The sequence below is a fragment of the Scyliorhinus torazame genome, chromosome 11, assembly GCF_047496885.1.
Source record: "Scyliorhinus torazame isolate Kashiwa2021f chromosome 11, sScyTor2.1, whole genome shotgun sequence".
In the NCBI taxonomy this organism is placed as follows: Eukaryota; Metazoa; Chordata; class Chondrichthyes; order Carcharhiniformes; family Scyliorhinidae; genus Scyliorhinus; species Scyliorhinus torazame.
In genome coordinates, this window is record NC_092717.1 from 170,076,059 (window position 1) to 170,101,346 (window position 25,288).

The 25,288-nt window shown below is 43.9% G+C and overlaps 1 protein-coding gene across 1 annotated transcript; it reads left to right on the plus strand.

Annotated features, from left to right (window-relative positions):
* Window positions 1-807: 807 nt before the first annotated feature.
* otud6b (OTU deubiquitinase 6B) lies at window positions 808-24,579 on the plus strand. Its single transcript, XM_072467995.1, has 7 exons — window positions 808-1,181; window positions 4,701-4,855; window positions 6,577-6,675; window positions 6,837-7,149; window positions 14,427-14,488; window positions 22,122-22,228; window positions 23,870-24,579. Exons 1-7 carry the CDS (start codon window positions 1,112-1,114, stop codon window positions 23,952-23,954), a joined length of 891 nt encoding a protein of 296 aa, XP_072324096.1. The 5' UTR covers window positions 808-1,111; the 3' UTR covers window positions 23,955-24,579.
* Window positions 24,580-25,288: the final 709 nt, after the last annotated feature.

Below are 25,288 nucleotides of genomic sequence, written 5' to 3' on the forward strand. Positions count from 1 at the left end.
TGCCTACTATTTGCATATGGTGGAATGCTGATAATCAACTTGTTTGGCTGTGCCATGAACACACATTCCTTGGCCATGCTGCCCCTCTGAAATGTATCTGCTCCTCTGATTCTGGACTCTCAAACATCCGAAATGTTAATTGTTGCAATCATTGTGCCTTTAGCTGCCAAGACCCCAGTTAAACTCTGGAATTCAGCCTGAAATACATCCCTCTACTTTGTTTCCCTCCTTAAAAAACCTACCTCTTTCAAACTTTTGATTACCAGGATCTCCTTATGTGCCGAGGAGTCAAATCTTTGGTTTGTGACCTTCCTGTTCTGGGACATTTTAACATGTTAAACTTCCTATTTAAATGCAAGTTGTCAACTGAATTTTGACTAGGGTTGCACACTCAAAATATGGTTGGTGTTTGGCACAGTAATTGGTTATAGGATTTAAGTTGAAAAAGTATGATACTCTGAAATAGTATAATAGATCGGGGCTGGTTTAGCACAGTGGGCGAAACAGCTGGCTTTTAATGCAGAGTGATGTACCGTCAATTACCACGAGACAAGAATGGTGAAATAATTGAGGCTTTATTGCACAAGATATTGTGCCACCCGCAGCTGGAACCAGAATGAAAGCAGCACAGGAGAGCCTACACATTTATATGCCGCCTGCTGGGCAGAGCCAGCAGGCAGGGATTTACCGTTGTACCTGTAATATACGGGCTGTGCCGTAATACATACAATATATCACTAGTGGTGTTTACCACACAGAGCAAGGCAGCAGCGTGGGTTCAATTCCCGTACCGGCCTCTCTGAACAGGCGGCAGAATGTGGAACTAGGGGCTTTTCACAGTAACTTCATTGAAGCCTACTTGTGACAATAAACGATTGTTATTAAATGGTTCTGATTACAGAATTTCCAATGAAAGTAGACACTATGAACGATGTGCTGTCCTGTTTTGACAGAGTTTATGAAGAAGTCCGCGTTGTGATGCAGCTTTAATTAGTATTGGGGTGAGAGTTGAAAGGGGATGGTTCTGTTGCAGAGGAAGATGTTTCTCAATGTCTGAGCTTCACAGTCACAGGCCGTACATCAGTTAAAGAAGCGGGTCGCTGCAAACACCATGGAAGAAATAGAAACGGAGGAGGAGAAGCTTTTTAAGAAGCACCGTAAGGAAAAGAAAGAATTGCAGGGTAGGTGAAACCTGGAGAAGTTTAAGGGGGAAGCAGAGCGGCCCCTTGACCGGGAAGCGGCTGCTCGGTGCCTGATCTTGCAGCAGATTTTGCAGCTCCCGGGCCGGGTGTCTGTCGAATGCCGGCGGCTCGCGAAGGGTCTGCATTAATTTACACCGCCTGTCTGCTGATTTTAGCGGGTTGGGGTAATTGGCAAGCTGCCGATCCCCGGCCGAAGGCCTCACTCCCTCCTTCCAGCTACACGCGGCCTGGTGTCCTGCCCGCCACTCGGGGATTTTCCTGCCCGTTTCCCCCTGACCACAGCACCTCTCAATCACTTTTAAGCTCTGCAAAAGGTGGCCAGAAACTGCTGTCTGAGTTATTGAAGGGTAAATATTGACCGGGACGCCAAAGATAACTCGCCCCCGAAATAGTACCGACCTGGTGTTAACCTAGTTTTGTGGTCAGGTCCTTGAGTGGGACTTGAACCTGGGACTTTGAGTCAGGGGTGAGTCGCAGCTGACATCAAATACATTTTATTTTGTAATTATATAATGTTATTAAATTAAAAGTAATATTTGGCAGTGGGCTCATTTGGTTACCGAACAATTGTACACAGAAGAGCTTGGAAACAAATCTGGTGGGTGGGGGGTTTGCACAGTCTGGGTAGTTGAACGAGGAAATTATGTTAACATTGGAATGACGATGAATGGTCGCTCTTTCCCAACAACTGTTGTTTTAAAGATTATGAAATAGAAATTTGGGATAGGTTTTTTAAAATTTAATTTTACTGGCTAAAGAGCAAAGTTCATTTTAATAAACTTCATTCATAAAGCAAATATATCAAAATCCAAAGACATTGGTGCATTGGAAAAAAATTCTGTACGTTGCAAAAGTGATAATCATCATTCAAAGGTACTTTAAGGTACACCAAGCAATATTGGCTAAATGCATTCAAACATGGCAATTCAGAGGATGTTACATTTACATTGGCATAAGACCAGAAGACATAGGAGCAGAATTAGGCATTTCGGCCCAACCAACCTGCTCCACAGTTCAATATTGGCTGATATGGTTCACATCCCCCATTCTCCTGTCTTCTCCCATAACCCCGATCCCCCTATTAATCAGTAATCATACACTGCATTGGCAACAATACATTCATTGCGCTTGAACAAATATTACATTTACATGAGTTGATAATTTTCACAAGCGTTGGCACTAATGCATTTATTTCTATCTACTGTCATTGCATTTGATAATCTTTATTATTGTCACAAGTAGGCTTACATTAACATTGCAATGAAGTTACTGTAAACAAATCCCCTAGTCGCCACATTCTGGCGCCAGTTCGGGTACACGGAGAATTCAGAATGCCCAATTCACCTAACAAGCATGTCTTTCGGGACTTGAGAGGAAACCAGAGCACCTGGAGGAAACCCACGCAGACACGGGGAGAATGTACAGACTCCGTACACGCAGTGACCCAATTCGGGAATCGAACCTAGGACCCTGGCGGTATGAAGCAACAGTGCTAACTACTGCTACTGTGCAGCCCAATTAATATGTACTGAGTTTATATCATTAGTACAATTATTAAAACTGTTAACTATCTGATATTCAGTGCTAAATTAAGAAAAACAGAACTTTGTAGAAACAAATGTTACAGACTTTTTATTTAAAAGGATTGTATTTGGTACAATTCTAAATGTTTATATTTTAGTGCTGGTTTATGCACTCAAAAAAAAGGCTTTATGCCGAAGTTAAAGAATGCTGTCCCTTTACTGCAGATGCAGCCAGAGACAGGTTAGTTTATTAGATTAGTAAGTAAGGGGGGCAGGTTTATCTGGACAGCTGGTTTGTGATACAGAACAAGGCCAACCGAGGAACCGGTCTGCATGCTGCACTGCTTGTGTGTTGACGGAGTGAGCGGTGAGGGAGCATTTAATAACAGCTCCCCCTTGTTAGCGGGCGATGCTGAGGCGTGCGTTAGGTGAATCAGATGGTGACAAACTTGTGGAGGCTCATTTCTGGCACTAAGTGCTGTTAAATACAGGCCACAATCTCGCCAACGTGGCCATCGAGAAACACCCCGCCAATCGCCCCAACATGACACTTCAAACAGTTTCTGTTAAACCATGACCATAGTTTCAAGTTAAAATGGTGTGTCGCTTGGAGGGTATCTTGCAAGTGGAGGTGTTACCTTGTGTGTGCTGCCTTTGTCCTTCTAGGCAGTAGAGGTCCTAGGTTTTGAAGATACTGTCAAAGGTGATTTGGTGAGTTGGGGGAGACGGTGGTGTTTTTTTTTTACTTCCATGGGATGTGGGCAAGGTTAGCTAGGCCAGCATTTTTTTAGCACAGGGCTAAAGAGCTGGCTTTTAAAGCAGACCAAGGCAGGCCAGCAGCACGGTTCAATTCCCATACCAGCCTCCTCGACACAGTAACTTCATTTGAAACCTACTTTTGACAATAAGCAATTTTCATTTTCATTTCATTTGTTGTTCATCCCTAATTCACCTTGAACTGAGTGGCTTGCCTTACCATGTCAGAGGACACATACGCGCCAACCACATTACTGTGCGTCTGGAGTCACATATAGACCAGACTAGGTAAGGATGACGCATGAGGAGCATTCGTGAACCAGGTGGGTTTTTACAAGAATTAATGGTGGCATCATGGTCACTATTACTGAGACTAGCTTTCAATTCCAGATTTACCAATTGAATTTAAATTCCACTAGCTGCCGTGGTGGGAAGTGAACACCTGTCCCCAGAGCATTCACCTGGGCCGCTGGATCACTAGAAAGTGACATTACCACTACGCCACACTTTTCCTTCAGTTGTGGCAATGTCACTGCCCGAGTAATCTCGAGGCCAAAGCTAATGCTCTTGCTACAGGGGTTTAAATCCCAGTCTGGCAGCTGTTGAAATTTTAATTTAATTGATTAATGAAACTTAATTAATACATTTGGAATTGAAAGCTAGTCTCAATAATTGACAATCGTGACATGGATTGTTGTAAAACCCATCTGGTTCACTAAGCCCTTTAGGGAATGAAATCAGTCATCCTTACCTGGTTTGGCTTACAGGTGACTCAAATCATTTCTATCGTTTAGATCCACAGCAATGTGGTTGACTCTTAACTATCCTCCGAAATGGCTCAGCAAGCCAGTCAATTGTGCCAAACCACTGTTATGATTTAACTGAATTGCTCAATTAAATTACACCCAGATAGGCATGTCCTCGGTAGTTTAGCTCAGTTGGCTGGGTGACTGGTTTGTGATGCGGCGTGATGCCGACAGTTAGGGTTCAATTCCTGCACCTGCTGGGGTTATTCACTTAACCTTGCCCCACCTTTTTAACCTTGCTCCTAGCCTGAGGTGGGGTGATCATCCGGTTAATGACCACCAGTCAACTCTCTCTGGCAAGGGGAGAGCAGCCCATGGTCTTCTGGAACTGTGGCAACATTTACATTTGCAGAAATGATTTGTATATGAAAAAACTAAATGACTAAATTTTATGCCTTCACTTTGAATTGCAGCTAAAATACAGGCAATGAAAAATGCTGTCGCTAAAAATGACAAGAAAAGAAGAAAACAACTGGTAGAGAAAGTTGCCAAATTTGAGGCTGAATTGGAACTGAGACACGAGGAGGAACTTAAACAGCTCACTCGGTCACTTGATAAACCTAGTACGGTGAGGGGATGGCATTGTGTTTAGATTCCTCAAATCAGATTCCTTTTTCAAATAAAACTGTTAAATTGGGCAGCATATATCATAGAAAATTCCTGGCAGCAGTGCATGGTGCATCCTCAGTTTGAGAGTTGTAATCATAGGGCATTCTCATTCTTGCTTTTGCTACATGGCATAAATGTCACAATGAAAGATTCACCACACAAGAAGTGAAAAGCATTAGTAATCTTACTTTAATTAAACTTGCAAACCCAAATCTCAGATAATCTTTCTCCTATTTTGAATAGAATAATGAAAGGTTATTTGGTTTTGACACAAATCTTAAGCTTTATTCTCATAGTTTATATGCATTCTGAATAACTGGCTTGTCAGATTTAAAATCGATTCCCAATCTCTTGTATATAAATATCGCAATAGTAAACTGACATATAACATTGAAAAGAAACATGAATTTTTGCAAGTTCCTGATGCTTTTTCATTGGTTAAGACAAAGTTGAGAAAAAATGCTGCATTTGATATCTGCCAGTTCATTCTCACTTCATCATTTATAGAAGTACTGGTACATGCAATTCTCAATGGAATTTTCAAAATTGGAGTTTTACCACAGAAACCTTTTTACGAATGAGTACTGTCAGTGAAAATTTCTTTGCATGGGAAGAACATAGAATTTACAGTGCAGAAGGAGGGCACACCCAACCCATCGAGCCTGCACCGGCCCCGGAAAGAGCACCCAACCCATCGAGCCTGCACCGGCCCCCGGAAAGAGCACCCCACCCAAGCCCAAATCTCCACCCCATCCCCGCAACCCATTAACCCCACCCAACACTTTTTGGATACTAAGGGTAATTTAGCATGGCCCATCCACCTAATCTGCACATCTTTGGACTGTGGGAAGAAACTGGAGCACCCGGAGGAAACCCACGCAGACACGGGGAGAACGTGCAGACTCCGCACAGACAGTGACCCAAGCTGGGAATCGAACCTGGTCCCTGTGTTGTGAAGGCACAGTGCTAACTACTGTGCTACCGCACCGCCCCTAAAGGACAATAAAGTCTTCACCATAATCAAACCTTAATACAATTTATTATGTGTTTTCACAGTTTGAAAGAAAGTGAATGATAAGAGCCTAATTCTGTAAACCAACCAAATGATGGATTAAAAATATTAAGTTTGCCAAATCTTAATTTTATTTCATAAAATTTATCAATGCAGTAATTTGCCCAAGTTGCAGGAATTGTAGCCAGAACTATGTAATAACTGGCACAAAGTGCCTTAACGATGCTACCTTCAGCAACTCCCAACTAACCAATAAAAAGCAGCAATTTACAATGTGACATGCTTTCAACATAAATCGCTCCAAAATCTCAAGTTAGCCAGTGTTTTAAAATCCTTTATTGTACTGATTTTGTGCAGTTTTATGTCATCTTTTCGTATATTAAAAAAAATGCACAATAATATACAAACAAAGGACGTTATTCATTAATATGACTACTGGGGGAAGATATAGATTCTATCGATCAGTTTAATTTAAATGACGCATGTACATGTTTTCTATCATATAGCATTCAAAATTGGTAAGGCAACAGGAAGCCTTGGTATTCTGCCCCTGGAATTTAGTCAAACAAGGGCTATGACCGTAATAATATGAATTAGTGCTCCAGAGCTATGTTACAATGGGTATCTGAAAGAAGTTTTCAGTTCTGATCATATTATTTCGCTTTTAGGTTGAATCATCTACCAATGAAATAACAAATTTAGAATTGGAGATCGAAAATGAGAAAACAATTGAGCAGTCTCGGATATCAAAGGCACAGAAGAGAAGGGTGTGTTTTTTGACTACAAATATTTTATCGCATTTTCTCTCGATTTTATGAGAAATGAAAACATGAGGCAAATGTGCTGGTTTAAGTTCAAGATGATGTGAAATTCCATTTTCTAATTGATTTTAATCATCTTTATATATATTTTCAACTCCCAATACAAGGAAAAAAAAGCTGCTCAGGACAAAGAAAGGGAAGAGAGAATAGCTGAAGCTGAAATTGAGAATTTGAAAGGAGCCAGGCACCTGGAAAATCAGAAACTTGCTGAAATCCTTGCGAAAAGGCAGTTGCAGATCAAGCAGATTCCATCTGATGGTCACTGCATGTACAAAGCTATTGAAGATCAACTTAAAAAACAGAACAGTCTATTGACCCTTGCAGAGTTAAGGATACAGGCAGCTGAATACATGCGAAGTCACGTGGATGATTTCCTGCCTTTTCTGAGTAACTCTAATACAGGAGACATGTATACACCTGGTAAGTATCAGCTCCGTGCTTCACTTGCTTGTAGTTACTGATTAACTTGCAATCATATTTATATTTTATGGCCTATGTTGTACAAAGGAGTAAACATTGTAGTGCCATTTGTTTCTTCTAATATAAGCCATTCGTGTACTTTACCGAACACATGTCCAGTATCCTGTTCACATTTGGGCAACCCCAGAGTGCTTTAAGAATTTAATCCAATCTGTCTCCTGTGCCTCATTTATGTGCTAACTTTTGACCTCGATTCAGCAATTACCTTTGTTATTCCTCGGAAACTACCGGAGTCTAATTTTCAAATGTGGAAATCCAGAAACTGATGTCAGTGATTCTATGCTTCAGAGGGTGCACTTTTCAGGAGCCTGCAGATTGCAGCAAATGGGAAATCTTTGAACTGGTGCAAGTTTCTACTCTTGCAGTCTTTGTTTAAATCCCTTGAAAAAATTACACCTTATTGAATAAGGTATAACTAGACTTTTAAAGGCCTGTTCTGTTCATAATTACTACTAAACAACATTACTGGCCCTGGAAGAATCATTTTATATTTGTTGATTCGATTTTCTTATTACAATGGAAAAAATTGACACTTTATTAAAGTTGGGTTGAAGCTAGAATATCATAAAACGATGTGCATGCTATTATAAAATCAAGGTAAAACAGGAGTATTTTTCATTTCCTGGGTTGTTGTCTGTGATTGGCTGCTAACCCTGCTTGATGATATGACTGTTGCTGGACATCTGGAGAGCGTCTTGACTTGGAGCCAGATTTATACTTGATATTGCGGAAAGGGAAATCCAGGTCGCAGAGACCTACACCCCCAAAAAACACTTTTCTACTCTCCAGAAGGCAAAAGATAAAGCTGAAGGATTTGCAAAGATCTTCAGCCACAAGTGCTGAGTGAATGATCCATCTCTGGGAGTTCCCCAGCTTCAATGATGTCAGTCTTCAGCTAATTCGATTCACTCCCATGTGGTATAAAGAAATGGCTGAAGGTACTGAAAAGTAGAAAGGCTATGGTGCCTGACAATATTCCAACAATAGTAATGAAGACATTTGCTCCAGAACTTTTGATACCTCTAGCCAAGCTGTTCCAGTGCAGCTATAACGCTGGCATGTACCCAGAAATTGCCTATCCACAAACATTCACTCCCTCCACCACCGGCACACAGTAGCAGCAGTGTGTACTCATCTACAAGATGCACCGCAGGGAATTCTGGTGGCGGCCATGGAGTAAGTGGTCGCACATTTGGCAGCTCCTGCTCGAGGCGGTATTTTCGGTCCTTTTCCTCGTTTGCTGGGCGGATGTTTTGGTGGGAAAAGGTGCAGAGCTGGTGGAGGAATGTTGTACTCTACTGGTGGTGTCAGTGGATGGATTCGCGGACCAGAAGAGGGTCAAGAAAGAAGGAGCTGCGAGAGCAAGAAACTCATTGCGCGACACAGATGAAGATGGCGGAGGGTAAAGGATCAACCCTACCAGCCCAGTGGTCGACACAGCAGCTGGTGGACTTCTTGAATGAGAAGTTTAGCCAGCAGAGAAGGGAGGCTCAGGAGGACCTGGCGAAGGTGGTAGACCTGCTAAAAGCGGGGATCGATTGGGTGAGCAGAGGCTGGAGACCCAGAGCCAGGCGATCCAGAAAGTGGAGGAGGCAGCGGGGGAACACGACGAGCAACTTGCCTCGTTGGCGGCCAAGATCGGAATGATGCGGGAGACCCAGAAGCGGCTAAAGCAGAAGGTGGAGGATTTGGAGAACCGCTCCCGGAGACAAAATTTAAGAATTGTTGGGATGCCAGAGGGCATCGAGGGAGCGGTTGCTGACTCGTATGTAGCCAAAATGCTGGAGCAGCTGATGGGGGAGGGGGTCTTTGACCAACCCCTGGAGGTTGACTGGGCGCATAGGGCGCTGGTGAGGAAGCCGCAGGGGAACGAGCCACCGAGGGCAATGATGGTGAGGATCCATCAGTTCCTAGATAAAGAGAAGATCTTGCGGTGGGCCAGGCAGACAAGTAGGTGTACCTGGAAACGTAATGAGCTCTGGGTATACCAAGACCTGGGTGCGGAACTGGCTAAGAGGAGAGCCGGGTTCAACCGTGTCAAGGCTGGCCTCTTTTTAAGAAGGGGGTGAAGTTCGGGATGCTGTACCCAACCTGTCTCTGCGTGACATACAACGGCCGTGAGTATTATTTTGGGGCGCCAGAGGAGGCAACGGAGACAATGAACTGGCAGGACAGGGAGGACATTGAACTGTGGAGGAAGTGTGAGGTGATGTTGGTTTTCTCGGCCTATTTGTTCTATTGTTTTTGGGATGATGATCAGGGGAGAACCTCGCTTCTTTTAAGATGTTTTTGTGGGGTTCTGTGGTGGGGTGCTGGAGGAACATGGAGGGTGAGTGAACCTTTTTCTTATTGTATTGTTGTTTGCACTGGGGGAGGGGAATCAGTGGGGGGTCAGATGTTTGGCGTCATGGGCATGGCTGGCAGGCGAGCTGGGCGGGCTAGTTAACGGGAGTGCAGCGTGGGATGAGCAGGTGGTTAAAGTGATAGAGGGGGATGAGATTGTTGTTTTGTTTAGCGAAGGGGGAAGATTGCAAAGGTGGTGACAGTGACACCCACGGGCGGGCCTGGAGGATCGCGTGACGCAGGCCGGGAGCTGGCCCATGAAGGGATATGGCTGATCGGCAGAGAAGGGGGGGCAGGGTGCCCCCGACCAAGTTGGCCACATGGAATGTGAGAGCTCAATGGGCCAGTCAAATGGTCACATGTGTTTGCGCACCAGAGGAGCTTGAAGGTGGACGTGGCCTTTTTGCAAGAAACGCATTTGAAGATTGGGGACCAGACTATGCTAAGGAAAGGGTGGGTAGGGCAAGTCTTCCATTCAGGATTAGATATGAAGATGCAGGGAGTGGCGGTGCTGATAAATAAGCGGGTAGCGTTTGAGGAGGGGGAGTACAGTGTTAGATCCCGGGGGCAGGTTTGTGATGGTGAGTAGGAAATTGGAGGGGTGTCAGTGGTTTTCGTGAATGTTTATGCCCCAAATTGGGACGATGTGAGGTGGGTGTTGTGGATGATCGCAGACCTGGACTCGCACCGATAGATTATGGGGGGGGTACTTTAATACGGTTATTGTGCCAGCGTTGAACCGGCCGAGTCCGTGCTCAGGGAGGGTGCTGGCGATGGCGAAGGACTGAAGGCATTCATAGAGCGCATGGAGGAGGTAGACCAGTGGAGGTTTGCGAGGCCGAGGGCGAAGGAATTTTCATACTTCTCCCATGTGCACGGTGTACTCCCGGATCAATTAGTTTGTGGTGGATAAGACTCTGCTGGCGGGAGTGGTCGACTCGGGGTATTCGGCGATTGTGGCCTCTGACCACGCGCTGCACTGGGTGGACTTACAAGTGGACTGGTGTGGGGGGTTGGCCAGCACCCACAGTGGAGACTAGCCATGGGGTTGGTAGCAGATGATGAGGTGTGTGAGCGGGTGAGAGCCGCCATTCGGGGGTATGTGAAGCTGAGTGACACGGGTGAGGTTTTGGCCGCCACGCTATGGGAGGGTTTAAGGCGGTGGTTAAGGGGGAGTTCATATCGATCCGAGCACATAGGGCTGGACAGAGCAGGCAGAGATGGCTAGGCTGGTGGATGAGATTCTCCTGATGGATAGGTGGTTATCTGAGGTCCCGGAGGCAGGGTTGTTGAAGAAGTGGCAGAAGCTCCAGATGGAGATCAAGCCGGTGTCAAAGGGGAAGACAGTGGGGTCAGTGTATGAATATGGGGAGAAGGCGAGTAGGATGCTGGCGCACCAACTTAGGAAGCAGGAGGCGGCAAGGGAGATTGGAAAGGTGAAAGACGGTGGGGAAGAGCCGTTCTGGACCCAGTGGTGGGTGGATGGTGTTTTCGAGGAATTTTAGAAGAGGCTCTCATGGTTATTAAACATGATAACGTCCCCAGAGGGCCAGGAGTATCTGTGGGAAGTGGCTGGAAAGGTTCGGGTTTGGCAGGGCTTTGTGGACTTGGTCAGGTTGCTGTATAGGACGCCGGTAGCGAGTGAAAGTACAAATCGGGTGAGTTTGGGGTGCTTCGGACTACACCATGGGACAAGGCAGGGATGCCCACTCTCCCTGTTGTTTTTTGCCTAGGCTATAGAGCCACTGGCAATGGCGCTTATAGTGTCGAGTTGGAGAGGGATATTGCGATGGGGGTGGGGTTTGATCTGCTTTATATATTGGATCCGCTGGGAGGTATTGGGGGAATTATGAACATCTTAGAGGAATTCGGCAAGTTTTCCAGATATAAGGTACACATGGGGAAGAGTGAGGTCTTCCCGATCCAGACAAGGGGGCAGGAGAGGAGGTTGGACGAGCTGCTGTTTAAAGTGGTGGGGGTGTGCTTTAGATATTTGGGAATCCAGGTGGTGCGGGGATGGGAACAGCTACATAAATTGAATTTGACGCAGTTGGTGGAAGCGATGAGGGGGGATTCTAATACCATAAGACATAGAAGCAGAATTAGGCCACTCAACCCATTGAGTCTGCTCCGCCATTCAATCATGGCTGATGTTTTTGTCCCCCATTCTCCTGCCTTCTCCCCATAACCCTGATCCCCTTATTAATCAAGAACCTATCTATCTCCGTCTTAAAGATACTCAATGATTTGGCCTCCATAGCCTTCTGTGGCAAAGAGTTCCACAGATTCACCACCCTCTGGCTGAAGAAATTCCTCCTCATCTCTGTTTTAAAGGATCGTCCCTTTCGTCTGAGATGGTGTCCTCTGGTTCTCGTTTTTCCTCCAAGTGAAAACATCCTCTCCACGTCCACTCTATCCAGGCCTCGCAGTATCCTATAAGTTTCAATAAGATCCCACCTCATCCTTCTAAACTTCAACGAGTACAGACTCACAATGAGTACAGACACACAATCCTCAACTGTTCCTCATACGACAAGTTCTTCATTCCAGAGATCTTTCTTGTGAACCTCCCTTGGACCCTTTCTAAGGCCAGCACATCTTTCCTTAGATACAGGGCCCAAAACTGCTCACAATACTCCAAATGGGGTCTGAACTGAGCCTTATAAAGCCTTAGAAGTAAATCCCTGGTCTTGTATTCTAGCCCTCTTGACATGAATGCTAACATTGCATTTGCCTTCCTAACTGCCGACTGAACCTGCACGTTAATCTTAAAAGAGAATCGTGAACAAGGACTCTCCAGTCCCTTTGTGCTTCTGATTTCCTGAGCATTTTCCCCATTTAGAAAATAGTCTATTCCTAAATTCCGCCTTCCAAAGTGCATAACCTCACCCTTTTCCATGTATTGTATTTCACCTGCCACTTCATTGCCCACTCTCCTAGCCTGTCCAAATCCTTCTGCAGCCTCCTTGCTTCCTCAATACTACCTGCCTCTCTACAGATCTTTGTATCATCTGCAAACTTAGCAACATCCTCTTCATCCTCTTCTCAGAATTCTCATGTGTCATTTCGAGGAAGCTGTCTCTTCACTTTGGGTAGTTCATCACTTAGTGGTACTTTGAATGACACCTAAAGCACATAATAACTGTTCCTTGGACATATCCTGGGATTGGGATTCATTCGCCTATTATTGCTGTTCCAATTTTGTCTTCTGCTGTAATAGCCATATCTGCTAAAGGTACTTTAATCTTCATTCTGCCTGCTTTTAACTCTTCCATGTTTCAATACTTGCATCAGTACCTGGACTATTTTGAAATCTGGTAATCATTATATTCTCTATTCTTTGTGACACTGCAGAATGTCTCATTTGATCCATGAAGGAAATGCCTGTTTCCCCAGGATTCTTTTAAGGCAGCAGAATTTGATCCAACCGTGCCCCCTTCCCAGAAGCAAACACCTAATAGAACCAATTTCCTGCCCATGTGAGACACCTCAGCACAATCTAGTACTGATTCAGTGACCCCCAAAATTAATTTTGTCAACCTGTGAAAGTCTGATATATTTTTCCATGGAATGAACATCTGTTTCTGTAATCGTAGAATCGCTACAATGTAGAAGAAGGCCATTCATCCCATTGCATCTGCACCACCCCTTGGAAAGAATACCCTACTTCCAGTCCATGCTTCCACCCTATCCCCGTAACCCAGTAACCTCACCAAACGTTTTGGAAAATAAGGGCAATTTAGCATGGCCAATCCACCTAACCTGCACATCTTTGGACTGTGGGAGGAAACCGGAGCACCTGGAAATACACAGACACGGGGACAAAGTGCAAACTCCACGCAGACAGGCACCTGATGCCGGAATTGAACTCTGGTCCCGAGAGCTGTGAGGCAATAGTGCTAGCCACTGTGCCTCCCAATCTATCAAATTCTGAGCATGACTTGCAAGTATTTAACTGATGATCTTTCTTCTAGATTTTATCCAGGAACTCTATTAGAAGGTCCAAGAATTCATCAATATACCAGTGTTAGGCTTCCACCTCACAAAAATAGTTAAATTCTGTTTTTTCTTTGTAGAAAGCAAAGTACGCCATCTTGTTTCTCTTTGGTAGGGTGTAACTCTTGTCCACTTTATTGTTCCGCTGGTCATTTTCTCATTCTGCCTGAGAACTTTGGTAATCATACCGCGACAATCCATACCTGCTTTCCGACGTTTTTCACAATGGCCACTGGTTTTCGTTTTCTGTCTGAAAATACTTTATTTAGTTTCCAACCTTCTCATTTTTGGACCCATGCTCACCTACCATGTTATCTAGACAGCCAGGTGGTGAAGAGTATGAGTAGAGCCATTTTGTACCAGCATTTATTTCAGAGATACACATTAATAACATGCACCTCCTCCTCATCTACCAGCAACAGTTTCGACCTGCCCCTTTGTGTAGGGCACAAGCAATATCTCCAATTAATGCCCAATACCAACGTACAACTAGCAATAAGGGATATGGGAGTAGGGTGGAAAGGTGTAGTTCATGATCTTATTGAATGGCAAATTATTCATGAGCGGTCGTATGGCCAAATTCAGCTCTTAATCCTTATGTTACCATCCATACTCTTATCAGGAATTAATCCAGCCATTTGAAGTTCTTGCTCTTTAGTTTAAACAATGCAATTTTTGTTATGGTGATATATTGCATTGGAATGCCACAGGCTGGTAAGATCTGTCCACAATATTTCCACGTGCGGAGTTCCTGATTGGGACTTATAAATTACAAGCTTTTGTCTTGAGTCTTTTTATTGAATGAAATAATGCGATTTGTATCGTACACTTTGCAACTTTTTTTTCCGTCATACTTTCAAAACGTATTTCTATTTCAGAGGAATTTGAAAAGTACTGTGATGAGGTTGCCAACACAGCAGCCTGGGGTGGACAACTTGAGGTAAGGGACTGTCATTTTACTGCAGCTATTTTTAGATCATATTTTAAATCATAAGTGATAATAGAAGTAATCAATCAGTACAAAAGCTAGTCCTTTCACTGGAATAATGTTCTCCCTCTCCTTCATAACCAGCAGATTGTGTAACTGCTTTACTCCTATCCTAATGAGGAGGAGTCAGGTTTTAAATTGATACACAAGATGTGATGTGTTTTTCTTTTCCTTTTGTGTAACATAGCCCTTCATTTTGTCACTTTGGGGAAAATTTTCCAAATACTCTGTCATGCATGATCAATTGCACAAAGACTAAAGTTGGGTACAACTGTGGCTTTATTACAGTCAGATGCGTGGCCTCCTGCTGCAGCTGGTGAAATGGCAGGGCAATAGAGGTCATGCATATTTATACAGTTCTTAGTGGGCAGAGCCAGCCGGCAGGGGCTACCGGTGAACCTGTAGTGCAGGTCCTACCTTACATCCCCTAATTCAGTGGTTCGCCACATTCACCCCCTGTTATGTACAGTGGTAAGAAAAAAACGAAAAAGTCCATGTTGACGGTCCGGACTCCATCAAAGGTGCTTTGGTACTTCGTTGGGAGCGGCATAACGGTGGCGGCAAGGCCGGTGCTGGCGATGTTGGAGGTGGCACCGATGGCGGTGGTGGCGGTGCTGATGCTGGCCAGTCATCAGGGAACTCCGGGAGCATGCCGAAGTCCTCTTCGTCCTCTTGTGTGGAAAAGGTCTATAAAGGTGGTCTGGTGGGGTCAATGTTGGCAGCGCGGTGGTGGTGGGGCGGGGGGGGGGGGGGGGGGGGGGCGGCGCATGGGTAGGTACCCAATTTATTTTTTCCTTTTAATTGCCAATTTAGCTTGGCCAATCCACCTAGCCTACACATCTTTGGATTGTGTGGGGCGAAATCCACGAATAAGGGGGAGAATGTGCAAATTCCACATGGACAGTACCCAGAGCCTTCATCGAACCTGGGACCACGGCGCCGTGAGGCAGCAGTGCCAACCACTGCATGGCCGTGCTGCCCATCCTGGGCTTTATTAATGGGTGCATAAGAGTACAAGAGCAAGGGGATTATGCTGAATGTATTTGGGATACTATTTAGACCTCAGCTGGAATATTGTGTACAGTTCTGGGCGTCACACTAAAGGAAGGGTGTGAACGAAGGATCTTGCTAATGTGGAAGGAGGCGAAGCCCCCCCCAGCCTGGAGGCCTGGATAAATGATATGGCTGGGTTCATAAAGTTGGAGAGGATTAAGTTCGCCTTGAGAGGGTCTGCGCAGGGGTTCTACAGGCGGTGGCAACCGTTCCTAGACTATCTTGCGGAGCGTTAGAGGAAGGTCGGTCAGCAGCAGCAGCAACCTTGTGGGGGGGGGGGGGGGGGGGGGGGGTGGATGGAGGGGATGTTCTGCGATGGGAGGGGGTGGATGGAGGGGATGTCCTGGGAGGGGGGGGGGAGGAAAGGGGGGACTGCCTGGGAGGGTGGATGAGCAAGAGATAACTTGAAGGGTTGGGGAAACTGGCACGTACGGGTGCGGGCCAGTGTACAAAGCTGTGTAAATATATCATTTTGCCATGTATATATCTTGCTCTGCGCGATTTCTCGTTTGTTTTTTTTTGTTGGGGGGGGGGGGGTGTTATTGTTTGTAAGGGAGAAAAATTGTGTTAAAAAACTTTAATAAATATATTTATAAAAAAAAAAAATAGGAAGGGTGTGAACGCATAGGGTAGAGTGCAGAAAAGGTTTACCAGAATGATTCGGGGATGAGAAACCTCCGTTATGAAGATAGATTGGAGAAGTTGGAACTGTTTTCCTTGGCAAAAAGGCTAAGGGAGGTGTTCAAAATCAGAAGGGGGTTGGACAGAGTGAATGGGGAGAAACTGTCCCTACTTGTGAAAGGATCAAGTACGAGAGACACTGATTTAAAGTGATTTGCAGAAGAACCAATTCCGATGCGAGATAAAACATTTTCACACAAGTAGTTTGTGTCTGGAATGCACAGCCTGGAAATGTGGTGGAGGCAGGTTCAATAGAGGCATTCAAAAGGGCATTAGATGATTATTATTCAAATAATGTACAAGGAAAAGGCAGGAGAATGGCACTAAGTTACAATGCTCATTTGGAGAGCCGATGCAGACGCCATGGGCCGAATGGCATCATTCTACGCCAAAACAATTCTGTGATTAATTCAGAGGATGCAAATAAATTAAATTGAGACAGTGAGTAGAATAGATTGACGGCTAGTATAGCTGGCACTAAATTTAATTACGAAACCTCCTGCAGCAAGACAATGTGGAAGGATAGAAGACCACCTTAAGCAAAGAGTTGCTTTTCAGATTAATGACTCTGTATAATGACAGATACCACCTACAATGTCAACCTTGTACTAATCCAGAAAGCCAGGTGATTAAGGATAGAGCTGGAGACTAACCATTTCGCAGTTACAAGCTTTTATTTAGAGAATCAAAGGTGCACCTCCTACCCAGTAACCACAGTTCCAGTCTGCTGCTATATATATTTTTTTTGTACCCAATTCATTTTTTCCAATTAAGGGACAATTTAGCGTGGCCAATCCACCTAGCTTGCACATTTTTAAGTTGTGGGGGCGAAACCCACGCAAACACGGGGAGAATGTGCAAACTCCACACGGACAGTGACCCAGAGCCGGGATCGAACCTGGGACCTCGGCGCCGTGAGGCAGCAAGACTAACCCACTGCGCCACTGTGCTGCCCATCTGCTATATAATCATAGAATTTTACAGTGCAGAAGGAGGCCATTCAGCCCATCGAGTCTGCACCGGCTCTTGGAAAGAGCACCCAAGCCCACGCCTCCACCCTATCCCCGTAACCCAGTAACCCCACCTAAACTTTTTGGGCACTAAGGGAAATTTATCATGTCCAATCCACCTATCCTGCACATATTTGGACTGTGGGAAGAAACCGGAACACCCGGTCTCGTTAACACAATGTCCCTTTAAGCACAAAATGATTGTGGTCAAATACACACATGTAGCTCTGAACCTGAGTGGCTATGGATTTTGCCTCCGAATCCCCCAGATTGTCACGTGAGAATTTCCAAACTCTACTCTTAAAATCAGACTTCAAATTCTTGGTTCACAATAATGCATTCCATTAGTGGTTTGCATGCCGAACTCCAGTCCATGTTTTCCAAATGACTCCTATAAAAAGCGTTTCCAGTCCACTTTTAACACGTGATGCCATCCAGGATTTTACATCAATCCCTTTAGGATTTCTTCGTCTTGACCGCTGTACGAACTGTTCACAATTGCTTTAACTCTCTATTCCCAGATTATTAAAATGGTATCAAAAGTTTCATTCACCTCTGAAGTCTGCTGTCCAATTTTAGATCTAGTTAACTGCAATTGTCTCTTTAACTCAAAATAGTTTGTTTACTCTTCCTTGAATCCTTCTGATAAATACCTTGATTTCAGTTCTCTTAACTTCAGTCTTCTTAAATGTTATTTCCCAAACCCTGGTGACCTGGACTGTAACTTGTTCCTTCGGAAACTTGCATCTTTGCAACTCCCAGTTTCTCCTTGGCAGAGTTAAGAGAGGTTCACTTAACAGTATTCTGCTCCAATTACAATATATCCAACTAAAACAATTTCTTTCCCTTTGTAAAAGGGTCTCTAGTTGCTATATGCTTAAGCCTTTTATTTATTCATCACGCTGTGGGCCTCTCTAAGCACAATAGAAACAGGGGCTGGTTTAGCACACTGGGCTAAATCGTTGGCTTTTAAAGCAGACCAAGGCAGGCCAGCAGCACGGTTCAATTCCCATACCAGCCTCCCCGAAGAGGCGCCGGAATGTGGCGACTAGGGGCTTTTCACAGTAACTTAATTGCAGTGTTAATGTAAGCCTACTTGTGACAGTAATATACCCAAGTGAATTCCCAGTTAATTCCATTAAATATTGGATTACTCTACAATTCATAAACCTAACCAGATTGAGTGAAAAATCTAGTTTTGTTTGTTTTAATAAGATTTTGTTTTTCATTTCTACATTTGCCTTGTGACGGTTCTTATAATTGCCATCCAAACTAATTTCATTGAAGACTTACATGAGCCAACAGAGCAGTTTGGCTTCTGTCACTTTTCTTCCTGGTACTTGTTAGCTCAGTCAATCTGCTAACATCCATCTGTTGTCTCCGTAGATCGCTCCCTGGATTTATCTCTCACCTCTTAGAGTAGTGGGTCTGTTAGCAATCATTTCACTTGTTTAATAACATTTAATAATCTTTATTGTCACAAGTAGACTTACATTAACATTGCAATGAAGTTACTATGAAAAGCCCCTAGACGCAACACTCCGGCGCCTGTTCGAGTACACAGAGGGAGAATTCAGAATGCCCAATTCATCTAACGGGGACTTGTGGGAAGAAACTGGAGCACCCGGAGAAAACCCACGCAGACATGGAGAACGTGCAGATTCCACACAGACAGTGACTCAAGCCGGGAATCGAACCTGGCACCCTGGAGTTGTGAAGCAACAATGCTACCCATTGTGGTACTGCACTGCCCTAAAATGAGAAGCTTTTGATGTTTCTGCCTGGTGTTCGTGGGAAGTGAGCATTGCTGGCAAGTCTAGCATTTGTTGCTCATCCCTAATTACTCTTCTGAAGTTTGTGCTGATCTGCCTAAGTGAATGATATGCCATCCTTCTGAAATTTTCACAGTGGATTCTATTCATGGTACACTGGGCGGCACGGTAGCACAGTGGTTATCACTGTTGCTTCACAGCGCCAGGGACCCAGGTTTGATTCCTGGCTTGGGTCACTGTCTGTGCCGAGTCTTCACGTTTTCTCTGTGTCTGCGTAGGTTTCCTCTGGGTGCTCCGGTGTCCTCCCACAAGTCCCGAAGACATGCTTGTTAGGTGAATTGGACATTTTGAATTTCTCTGTGCACCCGAGTGGCGACTGGAGGATTTTCACAGTAACTTCATTGCAGCGTTAATGTAAGCCTACTTGTGACACTAATAAAGATTATCATTATTATTGTCTTCTGATTACATAGCCTGCGCAACGTAGGACGCCACAGCATTCAGTAAGAGTGTATTTGAATGTCCATGCCATTTTTCTTTAGCTTGGGCAAAGTTCATCTGAACTCCAGAGAGCTTCTCCAAATCAAAGTTGCAAGGGCTGATTTCATTCTTTACATTTATCAGTATTAGTTTTGCTTTCCAAGTATTGCATTGAAATTGAGACATGAATTCTATTTTTACTTCTGTACGATTACCATAAATGCTATTTGTCCTCTGAGATAATTAATGTTGTTTCATTTTGGTTGGAAAGATTGTTATCACTAAATGAAAATTAAAAATCTTCCTGCTTGCACACTTGCTCTACCTCTCAAACCATTTAATGCTTCTGACCTGGTTTTTGTAAAGCAGATGTTAATAGTTATTGAAAAATTGTTTTTTTTTAAAACTATCTTTTAAACCAGTGAGTTCTATTATTGCACCTGTTCAGACTGAATTAAATTAAATTCATATCGCAAAGATGCAAGGACTATCGACTAACTGCACATGATATCTCAGCATCCGTATTGGGCATGATTCAGTGACCCTAGCACGGATCCGGGCACAACATGAGCCACAAATCTGGCTCAAAGAACAAAGAAATGTACAGCACAGGAACAGGCCCTTCGGCCCTTCGGCCCTCCAAGCCTGTGCCGACCATGCTGCCCGACTAAACTACAATCTTCTACACTTCCTGGGTCCGTATCCTTCTATTCCCATCCTATTCATATATTTGTCAAGATGCCCCTTAAATGTCCCTATCGTCCCTGCTTCCACTACCTCCTCCAGTAGCGAGTTCCAGGCACCCACTACCCTCTGTGTAAAATACTTGCCTCGTACATCTACTCTAAACCTTGCCCCTCTCACCTTAAACCTATGCCCCCTAGTAATTGACCCCTCTACCCTGGGGAAAAGCCTCTGACTATCCACTCTGTCTATGCCCCTCAATTTTATATACCTCTATCAGGTCTCCCCTCAACCTCCTTCGTTCCAGTGAGAACAAACCGAGTTTATTCAATCGCTCCTCATGGCTAATGCCCTCCATACCAGTCAACATTCTGGTAAATCTCTTCTGCACCCTCTCTAAAGCCTCCACATCCTTCTGGTAGTGTGGCGACCAGAATTGAACACTATACTCCAAGTGTGGCCTAACTAAGGTTCTATACAGCTGCAACATGACTTGCCAATTCTTATACTCAATGCCCCGGCCAATGAAGGCAAGCATGCCGTATGCCTTCTTGACTACCTTCTCCACCTGTGTTGCCCCTTTCAATGACCTGTGGACCTGTACTCCTAGATCTCTTTGACTTTCAATACTCTTGAGGGTTCTACCATTCACTGTATATTCCCTACCTGCATTAGACCTTCCAAAATGCATTACCTCACATTTGTCTGGATTAAACTCCATCTGCCATCTCTCCGCCCAAGTCTCCAAACAATCTAAATCCTGCTGTATCCTCTGACAGTCCTCATCGCTATCCGCAATTCCACCAACCTTTGTGTCGTCTGCAAACTTACTAATCAGACCAGTTACATTTTCCTCCAAATCATTTATATATACTACAAAGAGCAAAGGTCCCAGCACTGATCCCTGTGGAACACCACTGGTCACAGCCCTCCAATTAGAAAAGCATCCTTCCATTGCTACTCTCTGCCTTCTATGACCTAGCCAGTTCTGTATCCACCTTGCCAGCTCACCCCTGATCCCGTGTGACTTCACCTTTTGTACTAGTCTACCATGAGGGACCTTGTCAAAGGCCTTACTGAAGTCCATATAGACAACATCTACTGCCCTACCTGCATCAATCATCTTAGTGACCTCCTCGAAAAACTCTTATCAAGTTAGTGAGACACGACATCCCCTTCACAAAACCGTGCTGCCTCTCACTAATACGTCCATTTGCTTCCAAATGGGAGTAGATCCTGTCTCGAAGAATTCTCTCCAGTAATTTCCCTACCACTGAAGTAAGGCTCACCGGCCTGTAGTTCTCGGGCTCTGCGAGTCACTCTACTCGCTCCGCCTGGTGCAATCTGGATCTCGCACTCGCAGGGCGAGATCCAGATCTGAATATTTAAATGAGCCATAAACTATGGTTTAAATGAACCGTGGGGGAAACCTCACCTTAGTACTGGTCCACCCAAACGTGGACCAGTCGTAATAGCATCTGGTGGGGTGGAGGGGTCTCCCTGCCCATTGGAGATCCCTGGGTGGTCATGGACAGGGAAGTGTGGGGGGGGGGGGGGGGGTGAGAGAGAGTAGGAAGGACGAGAGATCAGGGCTGCTGGACAAAATGGTGCCCTGATCTGCAAGAGCCTTTCCTGCTGGCAAGCTGCTTGCCAGCGGGAAATCCCTCTAGGTGTGACGTTGTCAGGGAGATACTCCCCAAGGCCATAAACGGCATAGTGCCTTTGGATAGTGGGGTGTTTCTCAGCGCTACAGCTGCCGCGAAACAGCCCGCTATGTGCCGTTTAAACAGCGGCCTTTAACTTGAGTCCTCCGAATCGCGTCCCTTATGCTTTAGGGTTTCATTCAAAATTGCAAAATGATTGAAATATCTAATTTTTCTTCTATATTTGTTTAATTCCTTGCAGTTGAGGGCTCTGTCACACGTTTTGAAAATGCCAGTGGAGGTGATACAAGCTGACTCTGCTCCAGTCACAATAGGCGAAGAGTATGGAAGCAAACCAGTAATTCTAGTGTAAGTGGAAATTCTGGGGATTTTATTACAAACTACAATAATACTGATCCAGCGTAAATTCCATAAAGTTGAGAAAATGTTACCAGGACCACATATTGCTTTTAAAATGTTGTCTTTCCTGGTCACATATTGGCAATGAAGAGAAAGGTGGCCTGTTCTAATACTGCTGTGGATCAGAAACTGGGACTGCAGGTCTGGATGACATTCCCTCCACATTGTCAGGCTACTAAGTGGACTTGATTTCCTTCTGCTACACACAGAACAGAGTCGGGCCTGTGCTCAGCACAGTGTAGCCAAGATGAGGAACTACTAAGTGTTATCCTTGTTACTTACCTGTGAAACAGACTTGCCTATATCTATTCTGTGTAATAAAAATCGTAAGTGGGTCAAAATATTCCATTTCAAATTTGATATTAACCTCTGCGGTTGAGTGTTTTCAGTTTAGATTTACTTGTTAGCCTGTAGATGACACATGTTTAAGTTGCATGTTAAGGTAACACCTTTTATATGGGAATCAGCAAAACTTAAGGAAATAAAACATCAGTACTAAAAGATAGGGCAGCACGGTGGCACAGTGAGTAGTATTGCTGCCTCACGGCGCCGAGGTCCCAGGTTCGATCCTGGCTCTGGGTTACTGTCCGTGTGGTGTTTGCACATTCTCCCCGTGTTTGTGTGGGATTTGCCCCCACAACCCAAAAGATGTGCAGGCTAGGTGAATTGACCATGCTAAATTGCCCCTTAATTGGAAAAGAAGAATTGGGTACTCTAAATTTATATTTATAAAAAAAAAAATTTTAAGTACTAAAAGCTGGAAACAAATCAAGACTAGTTTATTGTCAGAGTATTGTTTTTCAATTAATTATTTTGTTGAAGGTGAGTTGTCCATAGACGATCTTTCTGAGCCCAGCATCACTGGTCTCTGTTCTCTGACCTTGTAGCCTCAAATCACTTTTCTACCTTCGTGTTTCAGGCTGGCTTCTGGCCGCTCCACACCACTGACTACATATCCTCTGCTTTCTAAATTTTATCTTGGGAAAAGAAAATACCACCCACACCCACCTTTGAGCACACAACCCCTCAGCCCCTGCTGTGGATGTAGATTGACATATTTTTGATAACATGAGCTGACAGTGACTCACTATATTCTGACAAGTCGACGCTGCTAAAGTTGACAATGAGCACTTCTCGCTGGGGCAAGAGGAAACAATAAAGCAGTATGAGCAGACATGACTTCCAATCTGATGAGTCAGAATTCAAATATCGACTATGTAACTACCGTTGCAACAGCCATTTAAATACTGTAATTTTCAATGGTGCAACTCGTCAATATAAAGGAAAATTACATTATTTCAGGGTAAGCAGAGGTCAAGTATTGAAGATTAGATTAAATCAGGAAACATTTGCTGAATTGCTAGCTGTGCTGTTTTAATGATTTAAGAATTAATCTGTTGTCATGGTTGGTCAAAGAATATGCCATCTTGTAACAATTTGGGTGTTAATATATTAAAAAAATCAGTCAGGAGTTCAGTCTGGAGTGGGGCTGTTGTGAAATTGGAACACTTGCTAATGGTGCTTATTCTTTAAAAAACTGCTTCATGTCATCCGATCTCATGATATTAAATACTTTCTCCTTGTTTACAGGTACATGAGACATGCATATGGTTTAGGAGAACATTATAACTCTGTAGAACAATTAACTGACTTACCTGCAGAAGACATATGCTGAATACTGATCAGAATTTACATTTCAATTCTTGCATCAAAGTATTTGAATTTCTCAATGTTGTAATTTTCATGTTGAGCTGAAAATTGTACTGTGTGCACAGTTCATATGGAAAACTTGAAAATGATGATGCATATCCCAGTTTTTCTTTTGTGGACAGACCCATATAATTGTGTGAAGACCAGCAATAAAGGTTGAATGAAGACTGCATGCGTTCATTGGTATTAAAACAATGTCAGTGATCCTGCTGTTCAGTATATGCTGTGCATAGTGAGACAAATACAATTTCAGGTGTGAAAAGCAATGGAGATGAACCCAGTAGGTTGTCTCTCATATCCATGTTTTCTGTAAACGGAAGTTGCAGCAGTTGATTTCTAATTTTATTCAGTGTTATAACACAAAACGTGTGAAGCTTACTATGTATTTTGTGCCATTCAATTTTAAGACAAATCATGCTGTAATACCGATTGTTAAAATCTACTGATTGAGTAATTTTCTTAATCTCTGAAAATGACACTTTTTGCAATTCATGTGGAAAGGCAGAATAATTTGCAGTGTGATTTATTATTAAAAATCGACTATTGCGTTGTGAAAATAAATCTGAAATAACTTCTTGCCATCACAAAAAGTTGCCTTTGCTTTTTTTTTTCCTTTATCTGCATGTAAATAAGATCCAGCTTCATGGGTACTGGTTTCCCTTTACTGCTTTAACCAATTAGCCAGTTGTTGAACATTAAGCCAGAGTGTGAGTGTTGAGTATTGTCAAGTCTGTTCCTATCCTGTCTGGATCCACTTGTTGTTTCAGCAGCAGTCGGTCCATAAAAATCCACTTAAAATCTTTAGAATTTTGCTGAAAAAACATAAACATTATTCATAGTATTAAGAAATAATTGTGCACTTCTCGGGGAGAAATAGAATCCAAGGGTGGGCGGGGGGACCTCTCGGGGAGAAATAGAATCCAGTGAGGGAGGGGGGAGAGAGATTCCTGACACTGCTTGAAAATATGTCGGGTATGTTTGAAATTCTGATTTGCACTTGTCTCAGATAACCCAACAAATAAACTGATCGCAAGTGTAAATACTAAGGAAAACCAACTGATTTCAGTTGAACATGCACCACAGGCATAAAAAGCACAGGCATAAAAAGATGTTATCAGTTATGTTCTAAACTTTGAGTCTTCTACTTCCTTCTCTCTATTTGAAGCCACATCCCAATTATTGATCTACGGACCAAAACAATAAAATATAAAGAAATGGGAACAAAGGAAATAGTCAAAATAATAATTCATAAGGAAGCTATTGTGAATAAAGCTGAATTTATTTACATATTTACAATTA